Source organism: Zingiber officinale, chromosome 6B (genome assembly GCF_018446385.1).
Source record: "Zingiber officinale cultivar Zhangliang chromosome 6B, Zo_v1.1, whole genome shotgun sequence".
In the NCBI taxonomy this organism is placed as follows: Eukaryota; Viridiplantae; Streptophyta; class Magnoliopsida; order Zingiberales; family Zingiberaceae; genus Zingiber; species Zingiber officinale.
Window position 1 is genome coordinate 115,306,356 of NC_055996.1, and position 23,225 is coordinate 115,329,580.

Genomic DNA, 23,225 nt, shown 5'->3' on the forward strand with positions numbered 1-23,225 from the left:
CAATCGATCGATTGACACCCCTTGACTTGCCGAACTCAAGTCCAAGGTCCCCAAACTCAATATCATGTCAACTGTGACCTGTTAGGACTCTCCATGCCTAGCATCCAATTAACCTTGACCTGCTGGGACTCTTTCACCAAGTGCCCGGTCAATCCTTTGATCCACTTGGACTTTCTCCTCATGCCAAATATCCGGTCAACCTTGACCCATTTGGACTTATCGTCTCGTGCCAAGTGTTCGGTTAACCTTAACCCACTTGGACTTCCATTTACCAGATGTCCGATCATCCTTGACCCATCTAGATTTCCATTGCTTGGCTTCACTCACCAGGACTTTCATCTGCATGGCTTCACTCACTAGGATTTTCACCTGGCTTCACTCACCAGGATTTTCCATCTGCCTGGCTTCACTCACCAGGACTTTCTCCTGCCTAACTTCACTCACTAGGGCTTTCACCTAATTTCACTCACTAGGATTTCCATCTGCCTGGCTTTATTCACCAGGACTTTCTCTTGCCTAGCTTCACTCATTAGGGCTTTTACCTAGCTTCACTCACTAGGATTTCCGTCTGCCTGGCTTCACTCACTAGGACTTTCACACCAAGTGTCTGGTCAACTTGACCCACTTTGATTTCTCTCTTCTACCAACCTTCTCGTTGGACTTATCCTTGTCTAACCTCCAGTCAGGATTTTCCCAGTCAAGTATCCGGTCAACCTTGACCTACTTGACAATCGGACGATTGCACCTGCAATCTCCATATATTGTCAAACATCGAAATCCAAACATCACGACTCAAACTTGAGCCAACTCAAGCTTAGTCAATCTAGGTCAACCTTGACCCAAGAGATATTGTACCAACACACTCTACCTATCTTTACTATGTGAAGTACTTATTCTAATACTTATTCGTTTGATAATCCAATCAACTTAAACTCTAATCCAGTTTTTATATTTAGGTGGACATTCTCATTTTTTGCACTCTTTCAAACACCCAAGACAATTGAAGCATTTATATGGTACTGTGTTGTAACTGTCTTATACAATGGAAGGGATGAGTGGATAAGAAGATAACGATAAAGCAACTACTCATTTCATGAAAGGCAATTTCATTTCAACTTGACAGAACTCTGAGTTTTTTTTGGCTGGGGAATGATTTAAATAAATAAATAAATAAATAAAAAGAGATTCTTTTGAAAATAAGTTACTTTGTTTCTACTTTGGAAAATTTCCTTTATATTTGTGCTATTTCTAGCATTCTAGTCACTTTTGCTTGAATCTCTATATCATTGTAAGACTTGTAGAAGCAGCACTCATTATTTTAGATATCGAATCTATAATATTGTTTTGCTCTTCTAAGATTTCTTTCTCTTGCAAGATTGTTCCTGCGGCCCAAAACCATGGGATCATCAGCTTAAGGACACAATTTGTACTCATTTAGTATCATCGAGTTTGATGCATTCTGAGGTGAGAAAGTGCCAACAGAATCTGGAATGCTATCTTTAATAAGGATAGAAACCAATTGACAGCCACTGATGAGTCTATCTATCTATCATGATACAATACCTTTAAATTTGAAACCATTCGAGTGCCAAATTCCCAAAGGTGCAAGTGTTACAGTCACAAAGAGCTTCATCACAATCTAGCAACGTAGGATCTGAAGTGCTGTGAAAATGGAAAAGATTTACACTTGCTAAGTCTCTGGACAGTAAGAAGAGTTAGAATTTCTCAAAGGGAATATGAATCTTGATCTGTCTGGGTTTGAAATTGTTCTTTCTTGTGATATTGTCTTTGTTGAGCATCTAATAATTGTGCTCTCTGTTTGCAAACAGTTATCATCATTCTTGGACGAGGGTTTCAGTGATTCCATCAAGATTGTTCTTTGTGTTCATTTTCACAGCAGCCCTCCTTGCAGATTTCAGGTATATCGCAAATCTAAGTAAACTAGCTTTACCCAGTCTTACTACAAATCATGCCAATTAGTTGATGATTAAAGAGCAAGTAAAATCCTCATCAATGTCTTTCTATCATCACTTTTGCTACACTTTCTACAGCCACACAAATAAACAAAATTCTTCACACTGCAAAACAAATTCCAAACTCCTATTAAGACAAAAAAAAAAAAAAGAAACAGTGTTTCTGATTCTCTCTCGCTGTTGTTATTTCGTTTCTTTTATGTTTTCCCCTGTAAATTCTAGCTACTGGTTTGATTCCTTTGCTGTGTGGTATTTACAATTGGCAGATTCAACCCCTGGAATTTGTAGTTAATAAGCAGAAAAAGGCTGTTGTTGATGGAGGAGAAGCATGGTGGAGCTCTGCGAGTCAGCGGGGGAGGAGTAGAAGTCGTCGAGGTCGTCGTAGTACGAGTCCGGGACCGCGGCGGCGGCAGCCCACATTGAGCCATCTAGCGCGCCCCGCATCTCCTCCGGCAGCAGCGGCGTGCGGCACAGCGGGCACGTGCACTGCTCGTGCTCCAGCCACCGGTCCAGGCAGCCGCGGTGGAAGACGTGGCGGCAGTTACTCAACCGCCGGACCTCCTCCGCCGCCTCGAACTCGTACAGGCAGACCGCGCATCCGCCGCCTACGTACTTCCCCTCCGCCGCCGTCGCTATCTCCTCGTACCGCACCACCGGGAGCGCCTCCTGGATCAGCAGCGCCGACGGCGACCAGAACCGCGGCGACTCCTGGCGCCGCGTCCCGAGCTGAGCGGAATCAGGCCAGGGGGCGTCGTCGTGCTCGAGCAGGTCGCCGAGGCCGACGGCTTCGAAGCCCCGGCAGATGATCCGGCGGACGTACCCGAGGAGTAAAATGATATGGCAGACGAACTTCGGCGGCAGCGCGTCGTGGAAGGCGGCCGGGACCCCCATGAACTCCAACTAAATTTACGGAGGAAAAAAAAACGAAGAAGACCGAGTGACCTCGAAGACCTGGAAAGATCTACAACACGCAGAGGTTCGGTGGGAAGAAGAAGAAGAAGACGCGGAACAGAAAGGGAAGGAGGAAGGTGCGTCCTGCGCGGTGGTGGAGCGAGATCTCTCATCGCCGACTATTTAAATCGGTGGAAAGTGATGGCTGAGGAAGGTGCGTCTCTGGTTCCTTTCGCTCTCATGCACGCACACGATCAAACGCTCACGCGCTCCTCGCGTTCGTTTTTTTAATCGATGCCGTCCATCTGACTTCGCTGGCGGCTTCGGCCTTCGTTATCCGGGCCGCCGCAGCCCAAGCCGTGGCGTGTCTTCAAAATTTTATCTTTTAAAATATTCAATATTTTAAATATTATCCATTAAAATATAAGATATTATTATGATCCTTGCGAAGTGATTTTTTGAATATTAAAGAGGTCTCTTTCTCGAGTGATAATCTTGATCTGCCTATCAGTTTCGGTACAACACTGGCAAGTCCTTATTAATTAAATGTAAGTTTTATGCTCGTAATAAAGAGCAAGAGGCACCTACCTAAATAATAAAATATGATATAAAATATACTAGTTCTTAATGGCGACATCAATATTTTCTTTGACGGATCTTTGAGATTGTTTGAAGACGATGGACCAGCAAATGTTATTCCGGGTTTCTTGGTGATGATCTCGTTTGAGCTAATATATTAAGGCGGTAGGTTTGAGGTGGGCAAAGGCAAAATCAAAGACTAGGCAAGCCTTGACCAAGTATTTTGAAAATTGAATCGAATTTTTGGTTAATCGATATGGTTCGAGTGAATAAATTTGGTCGTGACTTGAGTCTCTTGACTTCCTTTTCCTCACCCTTAAATGATCAATGATCTCTTGAGACTAGTTTGTTCTTCCTTCATTTTTGCTTCCAAAAATTAGTAAAAAAAAAAAAACAAAGATTGAACGTAGAATCTATTTTTGTTTTTAAAAATATATAATCTTTTTCTAAAGGGGCAATCTAGTTCCATTTATTGTCATCGACCTCTAATTTGGAAGCTTGTGAAGGGCCATCTCTTAGTCGTTGCGTCAAACTTCTGTCTTTCTTTTTGTTCACTACATTTGGAGCCAAGTGATGAGAATCTTTGGCTGCTAAGGCAAGCAATGCCAATAAAAAATTGAATTAAAAAGCTGTTTATCACCCAGCTAATTGCCAGCATTTATTATTCTCTCTCTCTCTCTCTCTCTCTCTCTCTTGATTTTGAGACAAACATCTGAACGCGTTTAAAGGTTTTTGTAAGGAGTAGCTAGGAGCAACATTTTGTTCCATTTTTGCTCTATCTCTTATAATGAAAGAGTCTGGATAATTTAATGGTGATATTCAGAGTCCATGAATATTGATTTATAGTAAACACATTGTATTGTCTCTCTCGTACTTTGTTTATTATTTTTTTTCTACTAGAAATTGTTGTTCTCCATTGAATAGAAAGTCAATCAAAAAAATGAAAAGGTTTACATTTTTTGAATATACCAATGTCGATTTGTACAGAGATATTATGAGATGTAACTTGCTATCGATGCCCCTACTAATGGTTATCTATAGATTTAAGTGATCGTGTTTGTGTTAAGAGTTAACTATATATGAATATCGATGAGATATATGTTTACAAAGTATAAAGTACTCCAAGCATGGTACCATTGATTATTGAAAACATGTGAATGCCTTCAAGTATGATCTGTCCTTGTGTGGCACCTCACTTCATGTGGAATATTCTCGACCACCATTAGAAAAGTGGTGCATTGTTTGCTTGTGTGATTGCCACCGGGAGAAATAGGAGCTAGCTCGTTCAGTGTTTTGAGTCGTACATTTGTAGCGAGTAGCAAGCTAACCTCGAGGGAAAAGAAGATTAGGATGAGTCATTGTCTGGCTTCGTGAAAAGGTTCGTGAAGGCAACAAGGCGGGCAGACGACTCACATCTACTTCTCTTAATAACAACCTTTAAAATAACATTAATGTCATCGAAATTCTTATGTTCCTTGCATGATGAGACGAGAAGTTTAGGATGGTTAGGCTAAAAGAGAAAGTGCAATGCTCGAACGAACGAACAAAATTATGAAGAGAAAAGTTGAATGTGCCTTCATCAAGAGGATCAAAGGTTACTCTCTGAGCCTCAATCAAAAGTAGCAGATGTCTCAGATAGAATCGCAATGGAATTTGCAACAGAAGTTTATGTCACAGCTTTGTTGCTACACTGTGACATATAAATTGGAACAAAACATGTTAACAAAATTCAAAGTGCAAGTGTCATCCAGTGACCTTTAGCGGGTCTGGTTCGGCCCTGTGCCTAGCCCATTTAGGATTGTACCAGGCCTGAAACCGCAGGTCCGCCCGGCCCATTTTCCTATCGGGCATAATAATCTTGCAGTCGACCCAGCCTTTCAGGTCCCAATTATTGTTGGCCGGTTGTATTAAAAGTAATCAATGTACCTACCAATTATTCTATCTTATCCTTTGCCACCATCTACTACCAATAATAAAAAGTTAGTTACAGCACGTTCTAGATAGGAGTTCGAAAAATTATTACATTAAACTTATTACATTAGATAAAAAGTATGCCTTTTAAAAAATTATATATATTATAATAATTTTAACTAAAATTATTTTAATATACTCAAAAGTATTAGTAAAATTAAAATTATTTTTAAAACATCACAATTACTTAAATATTAGTTAAAAAGAGTTCTAATTTAATTAATATTATTAAAACAATATTATTAAAATTATTATAGCTTTAAATCAAAACTACTATTACATAAATCAATTTACTAAAATTATTTGAAGCAACTTTGGTCTATATGTTAAGATTTAGAGTTTAGAGTTTTAATTATTTCATGTTGAAATGAATTTACTCAAAGCTACTATAATAAAATTGGACAATAATATTTTTGAGTTTTAAAGCTTCCTTTTAATATATATTTTTTAAAAAATAATATTCTTTAATGATAATAAAACCTTTTAATTTTCATCCTACGTGAACTGATTTGTTTTCCACTTTAACTTAATTATCCACGGCTCCTTAATAATAAGGATTACTGTAGTTTTGAGGTTTTGTACGAAGTATCATTTAAAATATTCATATCAACTTCTCTAAATACATAATTTATTTAAAATTTTATATTTTATATAAAATTTTATTTCATCAGTTATCTATCCATTTTATCATTTAATTTAGAAAAAGAAAAAAATAAAGAAAATAAATTGAGTAATGAAAAGTAAATGTTACATATGAGAGAAAAAATAATTAAAAAAATAAGAGAAAATAAAAAAAATAAAGATAATAAAAAATTTAGGATAACTGATATAATGTATATTGAAAAATGATTATCTAAATTTAATAAAATAAATTATTTATCTTAAATTTTAAAGATATTATATATAAATTGAGATAGATTCTTTTATAGAGGGAGTTTAGTAGCTAAATAATATTAAATGTTTGATTAGATTGGATGAAAGTCAAGTTATTAATTTCTGTTTTATAATTTGAAAGAGAAAAAAATGTCATTAAATTTTCTCCATTTTATTTCTACCTAAAATCATAAAAAATAAGGGAAATAAAGTTTCAGCATCTAGTTGAAATAAATAAGAGAAATAATATTTAATGTGAGTTATTATCCATTGGTGAGGCGACCAAGGATTGTGTCAAGAATGATTATAGACATAGACACGTATGGCTTAGGCCTACTCAGAGTGAACGAACGTCACTCAACATTTAAGTAATTTTCAACAGCATTCATTTAATTAATTGCTCTCTTTAGGCTTCCCGCTTCTGTGTTTACTTCAAAAGAGAGAGAAGAGGAAAGGGAAAGATAATGGAAATGAAAAAAAAAAAAAAAAAAAAACTATTTCCCTCATCTTCAAGGAAGAGCTGATCTCGCCTAAAATTAAAAGTTCTTTCCTTTCTAAAGTAAATTACAACAATAATATTCGAGATATGCCACTACATATAAATAAGCAAGCCCTTAAATTCTTATAAGAGGTCCATAAAATCCATTCTTAAGCTTTGTTGGGCTCTATTAATAAAGGAAGTGTGCAGGCCTTTCATGAGACCATAGGGGAAAAAATTATTTAGGTCTTTAATATTTTAAAAAAATATAATATAATATAATTTTTTTTTTGTCCTTTTTCATTTGGACTTAGACCAACAATAATAAATTTGTTTTTTTAAAAAAATAAAATATTAATTTAAAAAAAAAAATTTATATAAAATTTAGTTTCAAATGCAAAATTATTAATTAAATCCTAATATTTGAGTTTTGATAAAAAAATTTCTAATTGATAAAATTATTAAATTATTTAATCTTTCTTGAAACAACATAAATAACACTTTATTAATTTTATTTTTTTTAAATCTAGTGAAACTACACAGATATAATTAATAATATTTTATAAGTTATCCATATATTAGGAAAAGAATTTAAATTTTTTATAATGTTCAATATCTCAAGTATAATTTTTAATTCTAGATTTATGATTAATTCTAATAATAAATTTAAATAACCACCTCATGTGTTAAAATTTTTTCAAGATTTTAACGCTTTATTTTTTTTAAAAAAATATCATCATACAATTAATTTTTTTTATCTCATATAAAAAATTAAAATTATATTCATATATTTGAAAGTGTTCAAAACTAGTGAAGAAATAGCATGGCCAATGATATGATTACATTAATTAATTTTAAAAGATTTTTTAGGTGAAAATTTTACCTCATTAATTTTATCCTCATCAAATAGTTTATTTCTTCTAATTATAAGTTTTTCATAAAATTTTGATCATATATTCATTTCATTTGCAATCTCTTTGATAAAATCACATTAGATATGAATCTATTTATTTTCTCTATAATCATTAAAAAAAACTTTTAGCTAATCTAATGCAATAACAATGTTTATATTTGTATATTGTAACAATTTACTAGTAATATCAACTATGAATAATATATCATATCAAATAAACATACATAATAAAAATTCAAAAATTTCAAGGAGTCTATGCCGAGTCTCTAATTTTAGCCACGGAACGTACTTCCATCGCTAATTATATCAACAATAGACTACGGGTATCATGCAAAAAAAATCAAATAGGGGTTCAAGTTAATGTCATAAAATTGGTAGGCTATTAAAATTATATCCTCCATTTGCATGATTTTTATTCTTTCTTTAGTTAGGCCCAACATTGTTTTTACATGACAAAATTGTCATTTTGCCCGAACACTATGTAAGAAACACTTAAGTTTTTTCTAACATTGTTTGGGTTCATCCATGATTTATCATTTACAATAAAGAACATCTCATCTTGTAATTCTCTTTTATTCCAAGGAAATATCAATGTTTCTACTTTCTAATGTACCAAAGAACAATCAATAATATCAAATTTTACTATAAATAATGTTGGGCGTCTCTATACTTGTTTTAAAAATTTATTTCGTAAACAAGCAACAAAAGTATAATAATTTCCTAAATTATTACAATATGCACACCACACATATACAAAATACACACATACTCTAGATATAACAGTAGAAAAGCACTTTCGTTAGAGAGTTATACCTACGAGTTCATAATCGAACTTTGTAGAGAGTGTTTAACTAGCTTCGCAAGGCTAGCTTTTTATTGGAATCAATGAATAAGTCTAACGAGACTTGTCTTTACTCATATCCATGTCGAGATATCCTTGAGACCACTTTGCTAAGTCAAGTGTCATGTCTCCACTTCGATGCTAGCCAATGGAGGGAGACGATATGATTTGAGAGGGACCACAACTCGATTTGGTATTCGGCGGCACAAGGCAATCCAATGGTATGAAATGAGGTAGACGACAGTGATAACGCTGTTATTGAACAATATGTGAGAAGAAGTCAAATATATCAAGGTTGACAAGATATTTAATGATGTGTGAGACAAGAGCAAGTAGGTCATGGAAGACTGATATTTGACTAGAAAGTCTTAACTGGAGGTTAGACAAGGTAAATACCTAACTCGAGAGTTAGGTAAGGACAAAGTCCTAACTAGAAGTTAGGCAAGGTAAAGTCCTAATTCTAGGGTTAGGCAAAGAAAAGTCCTAACTGTGACAAAGGAAAGACAAAGTGAGTCAAGGAGGACCGTACGTTGGCAATAGGAAGGTCCTAACTATAGTTAGGCAAGAGGAAATCCAAGTACATCAAGAAGAACCACTCTTGGTGATTGGAAGTCTAACAAGAAGTTGACACAAGATGAAAATTCCAATTGGATCAAAGGTTGACCGAACACTTGGTGAGAAAATCCCAACAGATCATGGTTGACCGGATGTTGGGCAAGGGAACCCTAAACATGCAAGTTAGGGTTGAGCAATTGATTAGGGCAATCAATTGACCCTAAGCTAATCGATTGGAGCAATCGATTAAGCTCTTCTCAATTGATCAGCGGATCAATTGGGAGCGGTTTGTCGTGAGAGAGGAGAAGGCTTAAATCAATTGGGGCAATCAATTAAATCTTCACCAATCGATTGGTCAATCAGTTGGGGACCTAAATCGCGAGCACAAAGAAGTGCTGAATCGATTGGCCAATCGATTCAACTCTTTCCAATCTATTGGGTCAATCGATTGGGGAGTTGTTTTATTGCAAGAAGTTTAATCAATAAGGTAATCGATCGAGAGGAATTCGCAAGCAAACAATGGGCTTTTGAATCTATTGGGTAATCAATTGGAGCTGTGTAATTGATTGGGAGCATTTCTTTGTGATGAACAATAGGTTTCTGAATCGATTGAGTGATCAATTGAAGCCACATAATCGATTAGGTAATCGATTGGGATAAGAAGAAAAGAATCATTGCAAGGTTTGGATGGCTGAATTTGCTCAGATCTATCGTCGCAATCGATTGAGGGTAAGGTCAATCTGTTAAATAAAAAAAATAAAAAACTAAAAAATAAAAAAAAATAAAAATAATAAAAGACACCATACCTACCCATGTGCACTTCCCCATACCTCCTCCTTTTCTCCCTTTCTTTTCTCCTCTTTCCCCCACGGTTACTCCTCTTCTTCTCCTCTCCTTTAACGACAGAACAAGAGAAATCGCAGCAGCCCACTCTTCTTCTCTAGCACAAGTCCTTCTCCTTTCTCTTCACTAACAAGCAAGAGGAAGACGAGTAACGACCCCTCCCTTCCCTCTCTTTCTCTTCTCCCTTGTTTTTCTGCTTCTAGGCAGTAGCCATTGGAGCCCATTGAAGCTCGCCGAAGCCTCTAGCAGAGAAGGGAAATGCAACCTAGTTGCTACTCCCTCCCAACAACAAGTGCAAGCAACCCTGTCCCCTATCCTTGCTCTCTTAGTGTTGTGATTGAGCTCACCAGAGCTAATTGAGGTTGTCTAACAGAGGAGTAGTAGTTTTTTTTCGAGAAACCTATTTTCCTCTTGTCCAACTACCACAACAAAGGTAGTCTCTTCTGCCTCATTTGTCCAAGAGCAATAGGTCTTCTTTTTCCAACAGAAAACATCATCTTCATTGCTGCCCTTTTGTTTTTCTTTCCCAGCTAACAACTACTAATAGCAGCCCTTTCGGTGCCACTAACAGCGACCTCCATTCCTTGAAGGTATATTTTATTGTAATCAATATGTGGTTAGAATGAATAAATAATTCAATAGTAATTATTATCATGATTTTTATTATCATTCAAGTATTTGAGTTATTGTTGTATTATATATGTAGATTTGAGTTCGGGTGGAGCACGGTGACTTGTCGACACTCGAAGTTTTTGCTGTACATAAAGTGGGTACATTTCCATTGACTCATATATTTATCCTTGTGCATGAATAAAGACATAATGAAATTATATATATTTATATAAATATTTTCAAAAGGGGATTAAAATAATATTACAAATAGTGAAATGGGTTAAAATATTAAAATTGTTAGAGGGTAAATAATTGATGTTACTTTCTATTCATATATGGGTTCATACTGTGATTAATATGGGAAGAGTTGTTTTAAAAAATTAAATAAAAATCCTAATTACTCTTCTGTTGATACTTATCTTTTTGACTTGCTTAACATTTTATACTCTATGCTTTTGATGTTCTACCTATTGATACTTGTAGTTTTTATTTGTGAACCCTAGGATGATAAATTAACAGATCGACTTGATACAAAGATGTTAACTTGATTGACCATTGGATATAAAAATAGAATAATTATGATAAATGAATAAAATCAAATCCTTAAAGTGAAATAATAAAGATGGTAAATAAAGAATTAAAAAGTGAAGACTATGAGCTTAGCTTTGTACCAGAGCTTTATATTGGAGTACTGGACCACCCACATATTATTATGGTAGTGCGGTGGTCGTGATCCAAAGTACCTGACTATACACCCGAGGCGTAATGACGTGATGTAGCTAGAGCGTCAATTTGGGTTGGGCTCGTCGGGTTGGCCCGTCTCGCCAAATAATTTAAGCGAGTTGGGTTGGAATTTTATCAACCCAAGCCCATTGCAAACCGACCCACCTAGGCCCGCGACCCGTGCAGGTCGGCCCGCGACGGGCTTGGGTTGGCCCGCGGGTTGAGAACTTGTGGAACTATCAAATTTTGTGTGTTTGGAATGAGAACCTTTGTTGATATCCAATCCTTGAAGCCTTCAAAGGGGATCTTGCTGTAGTTCGTTGGGATGGTCTTTGAGTTGTTGAAGCATTTGTTGGTTTGCAACATCAGGCTGTGGTTGGTCGAACAAAGGTGATCTTAATTGGATAGCTTGGAGATGGACCAACTATTGTTGGGAAAGCATGAAGAATGATCAGTTAAAAGGTACATTATGTAGTTCAATGTTGTATGCTTCGTCGAGTTTCAAAATTTCACCTGTTATAGCCTTCAGTCTTTGAATATCTTGCTTTAACGTCTCATTCAGTGCTAGAAGGACATGAACGAAACATTCAAATGTGTTGTATGTATAAATTATAAAAAAAACTTGAAGTTTCATCTTTGTAAAAATCTCATATCATATCCACTTCAACTTGTAAAAATAAAAACATCCATGTTCTTTGAGAAACGATAACTCTGATCACAAGGTTGAGGGTCTCGAATTTCGATTCATTTTCCATGATAAATCAATAAAATATAATAAAATATGATAAGAAAAATAATCTACCAACATAATACTTTTCATCAAATATATGAATTCATTTGTTTCTAGTTACATTTAAAATATCTATTTCTTAGATATATTTAATTGATAAAATCTTTTTGAAATAAAATGTTGAAAATATGAAAGTTTTTTTAAAAATTTTTATGGGCCCACGGGTTGGCCCGCCTAACTCGTAACCCACATTCGATTGGGTTGGGTTGGAGATTTCCCAACTCACCAAGTTGACGAGTCGGCCTGCCCCACCCCGCCAAATGATTGGCCCACTACAGGCCGACTGCCCTGCTACAGTTGGCCCGTTTGATAGCTCTAGATGTAGCCCTCGGTCAGTGTTCATTATGTCTTCCACTGGTGAGGGATGATAACCCGTACCTCAGATGACGTATGCGACAGTCTTATACTCTAAGGAGGTTTTTAGCCTATCCATGTGATATTATACTCTCATGATCTTGACGTCAGTGATTCACTTTTTAGTTGATCTATCAGATTTACCCATGTTGATATTATACCATAGATGACATGCGCAATTATTGATTAAATAAATAAGATTTGAGAATTGATCTTAATTGATGATAATATATAAAGATGAATTTTAATTCTAACAAATAAATGTTAGATGATTATAAATATACAATTATATATATTATCCAAGAATTCAAAGAAGAAATAAAAGTTGAAATAATAAATTATACCTCTATGATTTCTTAAACAAGATTAAATTCATGCATATCTTTGCTGATTACCCACTTAGCCATTTGGCTAACTTTCTACATTTCTTGACCTTCAGTTTTGCAAGCGCAGGGATCCTTTTGATATTGTAGTTAATTTTGGACTTCCATAGAGTTGCTCAGAGATCTTGACGTGTTGAGTTTTTGGTTTGTTTTACTTTTGTTTTATTGTATTTACACATCTGAAATTTTATTTCAGATGTCGTTTATCTGTATAGTCTTGTTGTCTATGAAAAAGATGATATCTATATATATATATATATAATATGATAAATTTCCTGATTATTCTGTTAGATGGTGCTTAGGGTTTCTTATATTATATTGTCACCGAGTGGGGTACCAGGAACTATACCCCTGGGCGTGACACAATCGATTGGGAGCCATAATCTGCGCGATATAAAGGTCTTCGTGAAGATTCAAATGGATCTCTTCTTCCCCACTCTTTACCGTTAGTTCTTGAAGTGTTTTAGAGACACGTGTTGCTGTATTTTCCAAGCATCAAGAGGCAATTCACATTAACAAGAGATCAAGAGCAAAAATCCTTCATTGGTGTATTTATTTTCTTATTCTTGTTGCATTTCTCGTATTTATTTGTACGAGGCTTCTCTGCCTCCTAGAAGGAGGTTTTCATAGTGTATTGTGAGCGAGAAGAGTGGACCCTTGAATTAGTCACCTCAAGGAGGTGGATACCAAGTAAAATCAAGGGTGCTAGTATTGCTTCGAGTTTTTCACTGTAAATCATCATCAATGAAGCGATTGGAGATAATCACCCCCTCTAGCTCTCAGAGTGTTCTAACACCTTTTCTTGTTAGAACAATAGCTTGGGTGGTCAAAAGAGGGTTGAGCGGCACAACCTTTGGCCAGATAGCACTACTGGGCGACAGTAACTTGTTGGCAGTAACAACTCTTCGGAATAGCAACTTGTTAGCAGCGACAACTTGTTAGAATAGTAGCTTGTTAGTAGGGTTAGGTTACAACATTCATTGCTGGAATAACCCCTTTTGGCAGTCGAAATAGAAACTGCCAATGGGTGCTAGGTGTGATCATTCGGTTAATTTGAACCATAAATTAACTGAATTAATTGAAAACTGATTTAGTGTTGGCCAACCGAATCAAATAAAAATTTTACTAAAACTAAACTAACCGAATCTGTTATTTCGGTTAACACCGTATTAACTAAATTTGTTTAAAATAATCATAAAAAGAATTTATACAAAATTAATATCGAATTAACCGAATACTCACCCCTGGGTGCAGTAGCCCCTTTTGGGGTGGCAAGAATATAAGCTATCGATAGTAATTTTCTTTTAGACAGTAGCAGCCTGCTGACAATGGTACAACATCCACCAATGGGCAGTGGAAAGACATCAGGTGGAAAGAGACTTCCTGCCGGCAAGAGCATCTTCTCTTGGGCGGCACCAACAACAAGGAGAGGAAGAGAGGGAATCAAAAACCTAACAATTGGGTTTTAATATAATCCAATTCCTTATTGTTGTTCTCCCATTCATATCAATATATAGATCTCCAACCGACTTTGAAGAGCAAGTTCAAATCCATATCCGCTAACCTAAAACCCCATATGTTAGCCTTAAGTTTGGTTCAAGGCCAAACCATCTTGGTTCAAAATCAAACCACCTTGGTTCAAAAATAAAACCATCTTTATATAAAACCAAACCAATTTGGTTCATAATTAAACCAAAGAGGGTATAACTCGTCTATAAGAGACGTAGCCCATCCACACTTTCATTATGCCAAATATTTTTCCATATTTGCCCTTTGTTTAGTCCAATCAGACTTAATCTCTCCCCATCTAAGAATTCAAATCTCAAACTTGTTTTATATCTTTCGAATAAACTCTTAGTATGTGCAACCTTATAGGTTTCTAGTTATGTTAGTCATTCATAATTAACTATTAATTATGAATACATCACGAGTGGTACTTAGTACATCATGACTCCTAATTATCGAGAAATCACAGTTGATTCTAGAACCACTTTTAAACTCTTCAGTAGCTATAGTTATTTGTGTGTCAGTTCCTTTCACTCATCTTATAACCACTTGGTTCAAAACATGATTTATGTATCTCCACTAGGGTGACTATATCACACCTAGCTCAAATAGTAGTTCTTTGTCCTGCAGATTCGAATTACTCAAACATGTATCCAAGAAGATCATCTTATTGACATGTAATAGTTTGGCTAAAGACTTACGAGTAATAATCATGATAAGTGACTATAGGGTATACGTTTCTTTATAAAAATGAGTGATGAATTCTCTATAGACAATTCAAACACTTTTGGACATATTAACTTATACTCAATCATCCTAAACTTGCACCTTCTTAGAGATGATTGCCAAGATGTTAAAGTATAAGCATCAATTACCAAGATGACTTGAATACCTCAAGTCTAAGGAAATTTGTACTCAAGCTATAATAAGATCTTTATTAATATGTATAGAACCACATAAAGTCTCATAGCAGGTCATATATATCTATTAAACTAGTACCCTTAACTGACATCCATATGTTAACTCTCAATATCCCAATATCTTCAACCAGTGAGAATCGACTACTTGGATAAACCAAGGAGCATAACATATGCTAGTCTTACAGAATTGATAATATATAATCTCATCAATTCATCGATTAGGAAATATTCCAATACATATATAATTACACATGATGAAGATACTCACCAATTGTGATCCAATTGTAGGATCGGTGCATGTGAGAGGGGGATAAATCACATGTGTTTAAAAAAATATTGCTTTTTATTTTAAAAACTTAAGAAAGTGCAGCGGAAGAATAGACGAAGAACAACGAGCGAAAGAAAAGGAACACAAGTAATTTTTTATTTGGTTCGGAGCCTTCAGCGACTTCTACTCTAAGAACCAGGTCCCTCTGACCTATTGATGTGTAATCCACTATAAATTTCTTCCAAAACCATCAGAAGAGGAAATCGAGTAAAAAAAACCAATGGAGAAGGGTAACAATCCTACACATTCCTTTTGTAGAAAGAATAACGATATACAATAATAAAATTCGTTACCAACTCAAAGGATGAAGATATGGATGCACTAAGGAGTTGGTGTCAGTCTTTTGATAGTAGTAGAGCGTAGTCGAGTAGTAGTATGGATGCAGCGTGAAGACGAGGTAGCAAACTGATCGTAGTAGCTCGTATGGAAGTTGTGTTTCATCTACTAGCTGAACACCACTTTTAAAGAGTGTTGAAGACACCTCTAAGCTCATCTGAGGTGCTTCCAAACTCAAAGATGATCCCCAAATCTCAGACTCGATCACCTCCTCCAACTTCAGTTTCTATTTGCGCGAGGGCGCTTCCAATGCCCCTCCAAGGCGTCTCTAATGCCTCCAGGATGCCTCTGTGCCATAAAGTTTTATCTGCCAATTTTATCTCCTTGAGTGCGCCTCTGACTAATCGAGGGTGCCTCCAAGCGCTGATCTAAGGCACCTCTGAGACACCTCAGACATTGTTCATTCGAGGTTGATTTTTGCACACTAACTCCTTCAATGCATGTTAGTCCAAATTGTTGGTACATGTTGTACTAATAATCAGATTTTGATGTATGACAAATTGGTTAAAGTTAGATGTGTTATTTGTCTAACCTTGTTAATGTAGGATTGAAAGACAAGGACCTGACACTAGGATGAAATCTGGTTAGGTCTGGAGGACCTGATAACTGTCATGAAGTCTAAATAGGTCAAGAAGTGACTTGATATTTGGCAGGAAGTCGAGTTGGGTCTACGGAACCTGACAACTGCTGAAGTCCAGATGAGGCATCTGGTAGGAAGACTTGGTGGGTCGAAGAGTCAAGTAGGTCTGCAATGGTAAGTGAGGTAAGCACTGAAGGAGAGAGTTCCAGTGAGGGCAAGTCTCAGTTAGGGGCTATAGGCGCTGGTCCAACTTAGAGTCATTTTAAAAGTCTAAGTTGAGACTATGATTAGATCCTAGTTTTGGAAAGACATGATCTAATTGATAATCAATTTATTTGTGTTATACTATTCTAACTCTATATTACAAGGTATTTTTATTAACACTTTAATGAAGGAAAACAAGGTTGGAAAAAGAGGCTCTAGGCGTCCGGAGCTTGTCTAGGCGCTCGGACATCCAAGCGCTCGGAGGTGCTCTAGGTGCCCGGACAAGTGGATGGCGCCTCGGGCGACGACTTGAGGTGGAGCTCACTAGTTGGCCAACCCATGTCAGTGGTCTAGGCGCCCGAACTGGTCCGGGCGCCTAAAGGTGGGCGCCTAGAGGTGGATAAAGTTTACCGATAAACTTTCGACGAGGTGCAGCCACGTCAGCATGCTCTAGGCGTCCGGAGAGAAGCTCTAGGCACCCGGAATAGCCTATATAAGCAGCTTCGACTAGCAGCTTTAGATCACCAATTCCTATAACTTTTGTGCTTGTGCATTGCTCCGAAAAGGTCTCCGGGATACCAAAAAGCTGCTTCAACAAGCGACGCTTGAATCTTCCATTTTTATACTATTGGTACATTTTTATTTCCTGCAATTATACTTAATCATTGTATTAATCATTCGTGATTATAGTGATTGCCCAACAAAAGCACTCAGCAAGTGCGAACCCAATCGGACTTTCCACCAGATATCGGGTCACTGCTTAACCTATCTAGACTTCCCACCAACTATCAGATCCACAGACCTAGTTGAATTTTAGCCTCGTGTCATGTCTTCTATACCTGTCAATTTCTGCACACTTGGTAAAGATATCAGATCACACATGTACTTTAACTATTTGTCATTAATCAAAATATAAATTTGACCATATGTGACAACTGCACTAACATCAATCATATTTTTTCTCATGTTATGTATTATATGTGGACTTCTTTAATTAGGTTTAAGATCAATATTATATACATAAAGAAAGTGCACTCAAATAGTAAATTTATTATATCCAATAAATAATATGATATCTAAGATGATTAACTTAGGACATCTCTCAAATTTAATAAATAATTCTAAATTAGATACTATGATTAATAAAAATCTAGAGTTTCTGATAGGACAAGCAAATATTTATCATCATAAAAAATTGAAAAGAAAAAAAATATATTTAAAAAAATAGCATTCTACTTTAAGTTTGTATATGGATAAAAAATTTAAAATTCATGGTCTCACTAAAGAAGAACAAAAAAGTGAAAAAAAAAAAAAAACAATATTACCAGTAAGGAAGGACAAGGATATCCTTTGAGAGAATTTTCGATGAGGGAGGGAGGGAGGAGGAATAGGGAGCATTGATGAGAGATCGAGATCCTGACCGCTAGGGTTTCTGAGAGATATTGAAAAGAAAAAAAAGTTAAGAGTTGAATAATTGATTAGGTAATAGGTCTTATAAATAAGGCTCTTAAATTAAATGGATTAGTGCTGTCTAATTACAGAATGCCGTGGAAAAAATAAAATGAAATAGGGTCTTATACAATGCGGTAGATAGAATTTTAGATGGAAATAAGAGAATGCAATTAACATGGAAATAAAAGATAGCTAGAAGGTGTAAACGGGGAGCGGGAATTGAAGCGGTATGCATGCACACATGAAGCAACCTTAAATTAAAATTGATGGCTTAGCAATTAAATATTTTATAAAAATAACGATGACTCATCCATTTCAAAGATTGGTAACAAAAATGGCCCCAATTTTATTGGGTCCAAGGTATGGATCTTAAGTCGGACTTGAAAGTGCGGGTATTTGTAACCTAATCGAACCACTTACAGTTTGCTAGGACCATGTCGAGGTATTTAGAGCCATCAGTGAACTTTTCTTATTTCTTTCATTAATCATCTTAGTTATTCATTTTTAATCTCAAGCTTTATTATTTGAAATGGATCATCAACATGGCCATCTACAACACATAGTGGATGGAGGTGAGTCAATTAGATAAAGAATTTTTTAAATTGGCTATGGGACCAAACAATTTATCAAGTGGAGAAGCCACTTTGCTTCGAGGGAGAGCTCCCTTTCACCTGAGCTACCTTTTTTAATTTTCACTCGAACTTTTGATAATTTTATCAATTATCATTAGGACTAATTCATAAATTGTCTCGGATCACTTTTTTTTTTTTTTTATCAAATGACTAATGGGGGATGATGTGTTTGGGATATTTTTTTAATATCTTTTTACATCTGAATGGAATACTTTTGAGTCTTTATTATTATTCTTGATTGTTATTTTTAATATCTCATGTGCTCATATTCCTATGCTCCATTATTATTTGTTTTGAACATGTGAGAATCTTTTATCACTTTCGTTATTTGGTAATGAAAAGGAGGGAGGAGTAGGAGTATTGATAGGGACATGGAGGCATATATGCTTAGCGACTTGACTATGAGTCTTGGTCCACAAACGTTGCATCGTTTTGATCTTCTTCAGATTTGAACTCGATTCTTTAGTAAAGTGTGTGAATTTAGAGGCCCTTTTGAAAACTTGTTCCTTCCCATTGTACATGTCTTATGTGGATGGATGGAGCAATTCAATTCAATTAGCTATAGTAAAAATAAAGAAGACATTTTTTATATTAAAATAGTTTAAAAATTTTATTTATTTATTATCAAAATAATATTCCATATAACTATTATAATTATACAGTTGTAAACAACTATATATGATGTTCTAATTGGTACAGTATAATGTTGAGTAGTATTAATCAGAAATTAATCCTCTATATTATAATAATTATGGTTCATAATTGTTATAATATAATATTAATTGTTATAATTGTATAATAAATATGAGACCAATGTTGACCGAAGATGAAATATATATGGTAATAATTATGAATGGTAACTAGTATAATATAATATTATTAGTATTGATTAAAATATTCATATTATATCAATTATAATTTATAGTAAGTATTGATCAAAATACTCATATTATATCAATTATAATTTAGTAGTAAGTATTGATCAAAATACTCATATTATATCAATTATAATTTAGTAGTTACTATGATGACTTAAAATAAATATATTTTTGGAAATAAAAATGTATTGAGATGAGATAGGCATTATTTTGGAAATAAACGAAAAAATTACTTCTTCTCTCTTTTTTTTTATAATCTCAGTAAAAAAAACAAGGTTGTTTTAATTTTTGCCCATCTTTTTATTATAAGTATTTAACCATCTTAAGCATTTATGACAAAGATGATAACGTTACGGTCTCTCTTTAGTTGATTACGTTCAGCTGATCTTCCCCCTCCGTTTCTAAATTATATAAAAATAAAATAAAATTATATGATTAATTTTTAGTTAACTGTTAATTTTTTAATAAAAAACTAATAAACATAACTAGTCGTGGGTGACAGTAAGAAAAGAATTTTTCCATCAACTAACATGATAAATTAGTAAGTGCTCATAAAGATAATAGATGGTTAAGAAACATCTATTAATTATATATTCTATTTAGAGAAATTTTTTTATAAATTTATTATAGCTGAAATTGAACTGTGTATATTTAGGATGTGTTTGATGTATGTTATCAATAAAAATCTTGTTTATTTTAGGTAATGAGTAATTTCCGATAATGAATATGTCAACAATTTTGAAATACAATCTGGAATATGAAAACCTTGAAAGTTTAAGATTTTTCACGATTCTACGATTATCAAATTATTATTTCCAAATTAACCACCCCACCACAAATAGGCATCTCCCACAAGAAGTGGCCCGCCTACATTTGTCAGAGAAGAGTTCACTGGAGTTCATGCCGACGTCGAAGCAGAACTTCTTGACCAGCAACTTGCCCTTTTGTTGAGGATTCTTTCCTTCTCGACGACCAACAACTCTCCTGGGCAAAATTTTTCATCATCATCACCTCCATCCTGGGGTTGTCGTTGAGGACCCTCTCCTTCTTGACGACTCAGTCGTCGCACTCGTCATCCACCCTGATGACAATTTGGCACCACCCGCAATGTTGGTGAGTTTGCAGGGAACACCCTGCTGAGGGCCCTCTGTAACCGTAGTGGTGGTCGAGGCAGCAATAGCGATTACGGAACTTGGCATAAATGATTCGGATGGATGCCGACGATGGAGGCGCCGCCATTGCCAGCCTTGCAGTGGGTGGGGTTTTACTCCGTGGAGGGGATGCGGATAATGATGGGGAAGAAATGATTAATTTGGAGGTGACACGGCAAATTAATTCCAAGTGGACTTTCGATTATGGTTTTAAATTTGAAAGTGGGATTTGGTTTTAATTTTTTAATTTAAATATTAGTTAATTTATTAATCGATTTCTAATTTAATAGAATAATTTAATTATATTTTTTCAACCCAAATGTGGGTAGTATAGTAAATAAAAAATTGAGTTATATTATTAGTTAGGTTGAAGTAAATAATATTAAAATTATATTTTATTTTTTTATAATTCTGTTTATATAATTATATAATAATCACATAATTAAGATTAAATGTGATTACTTAATCAAACATAGCCCCGTCATTGACGGCTAAATTAAGTATAGAGCACGAAGATTTTTTTCCTCTAAGAGCATCTCCAATACAAGCTTTATTAAAGATTTGTACAATTGAAAAATCTCACCAAAAAGAACTTTTATAGTTGTGTATATGAGGTTTGGAGTTTTTAATTTAAGAATAGATTTGAGTTTTCAAACTTACTTTTTTCACTCAAACATAGAACTAATAATTAATGTCAATGATTGTCATAATATTTTATATTGTTTCATTTTATAAATAATTAATAATAAGTTTATTTATGGAGAGAATTAATGTACATGAGTCATGTAATTATATATGGAGAGAATTATAAAAAAGCTCATTTAAAACTTTAATTATTAGGAATATTTCAATGAATTTTTATAATATTGATATGACATATTAAAATCTTACCAAAAAAAAAAAAAAAAAAAAATCATTCAAAATTTTAATTATTAGAAATGCCCTAAGGATATGAACATAATCGAAAATTGATCCCTTCCTAACGCTACGATCCCCGAGCAGACAAAATGTGCAGCTAATCATCACAATGGGCATGCCACGGCTATCTCAGCAGCGCAAAAGGACGTCAGACAACTCACTGTTCTGCCGACAGAAATGCAACGCCGCTTTAATAAACGAATTCATACATCAAATGCGGCGCCGCATTTATTTTCGAAGAGAGAAAAATTCAAAGCACTTATCTCTTCTACTTTAAGAAAAAATATAAAAAAATTACTCAAATTGTGTTTAAATTTTAAATGAATAAATGTTTCGGAGTTTTTATTTTAAATGTATCTTTTTTTGCTTTGCTTAAATTTGATATAACATTTTTAAATTTATTTTAATATTGATTAAAAATCAACTGATTTAATTTAATTAAAATTGATTAAATTGTTTATAAATACTTTAATTAAAATTGCTATGATATAAAGTAATTTTAATCAATTTAAACTAAAATTGTTTGAAATAATTTTAATCAGTTATTCTTTGTTAAAAGAATTTTAATCAAAGTTGTTATGTTAGAGTAGTTTTGGTTAAAATTATTATAAAATGAAATAATTTTTAATTAAATCTACTTAAAATTATAATACAATTTAAAAAAAAACAGAGAAAAGAATTAAAAAAGAAAAAAAAAGAGAAAGAGAAAAGAATCAAAAAAAGAAAGGAATGAGAAAATAATTCAGAAAAAGAACGAAAAAAAATTCAGGAAGAAATAAAAGGTGAAAAAAACGACGGAGATCAAACAGCGGCGATCACCCATTCCCGGCGCCACCGGCGACCTCTCGATCGGGTCGGTTGCAGGCCGCAGTTACATCCAGCCGTGAGGCTGAAGGGAAGGGTAAGAACAAGAAAAATAAAAAAAATCGTAATCGCAACGCTGCAACCATGAGCTCATCTGCCGTGAGGTCACAGGCACACACGGCCACCGTGAGGTGGTGCCCACGCACTGTCACGCTGGGGCCATCGCCGTAACGAAAATATTCTATTATACACAGATTATTAATTTCACATTAGAAATTTTTTAATTTTATTATTAATTTAAATTATGATATTGTAAACACATGTATAGGAAAAGATTTTTTCACGCATAGGTGCACAGAGTTAAGTGCAAATTTAAAATTTAGATTGTATTGAACCAAAGTTAATTCGCGTGTGAACATGATCTGTGCACGTTGAATGTCACTAGTCGAATATTTTTTTGCTACCTGCTCAAGAGTATAACGGAAGCATTAATATGAAATTAATGGTGATTCCGTAACATCTCGACATTAATGAAAATATTAAACTTATTAATGGTGACATTGAACTCAGTATTAAATGACTATAATTTAGCTAATTATTGCAGACAAGGTGAGAGCTTCTATATAAAGAGGCTGGATCTTGAGCAAAGAAAGAAAGATCGAGAGCGAAAGCAAAAGAGTTCCTCCACCTTCGTTCCTCGATTCTTTTCTCTCAGTTGTGCATCTGTTCTACTAACC

At 34.7% G+C, this 23,225-nt stretch overlaps 1 protein-coding gene and 1 long non-coding RNA gene across 3 annotated transcripts; one reads left to right on the forward strand and one right to left on the reverse strand.

The window, feature by feature from the left end:
- Positions 1–1,987: 1,987 nt before the first annotated feature.
- LOC121989086 (brassinosteroid-responsive RING protein 1-like) lies at positions 1,988–3,019 on the reverse strand. The gene has a single exon (XM_042542911.1). It carries the CDS (start codon positions 2,862–2,864, stop codon positions 2,262–2,264), a length of 603 nt encoding a protein of 200 aa, XP_042398845.1. The 5' UTR covers positions 2,865–3,019; the 3' UTR covers positions 1,988–2,261.
- Positions 3,020–8,478: 5,459 nt separating this feature from the next.
- LOC121989087 lies at positions 8,479–19,304 on the forward strand. 2 transcript variants are annotated; one of them, XR_006114169.1, is made up of 4 exons: positions 8,479–10,350; positions 10,448–10,507; positions 10,624–10,683; positions 19,080–19,304. It is a non-coding gene; the product is annotated as an uncharacterized LOC121989087 (long non-coding RNA). The 2 variants fall into 2 exon arrangements; XR_006114168.1 differs by lacking the exon at positions 19,080–19,304 and having other exon boundaries at positions 8,481–10,350; positions 10,624–12,000.
- Positions 19,305–23,225: the final 3,921 nt, after the last annotated feature.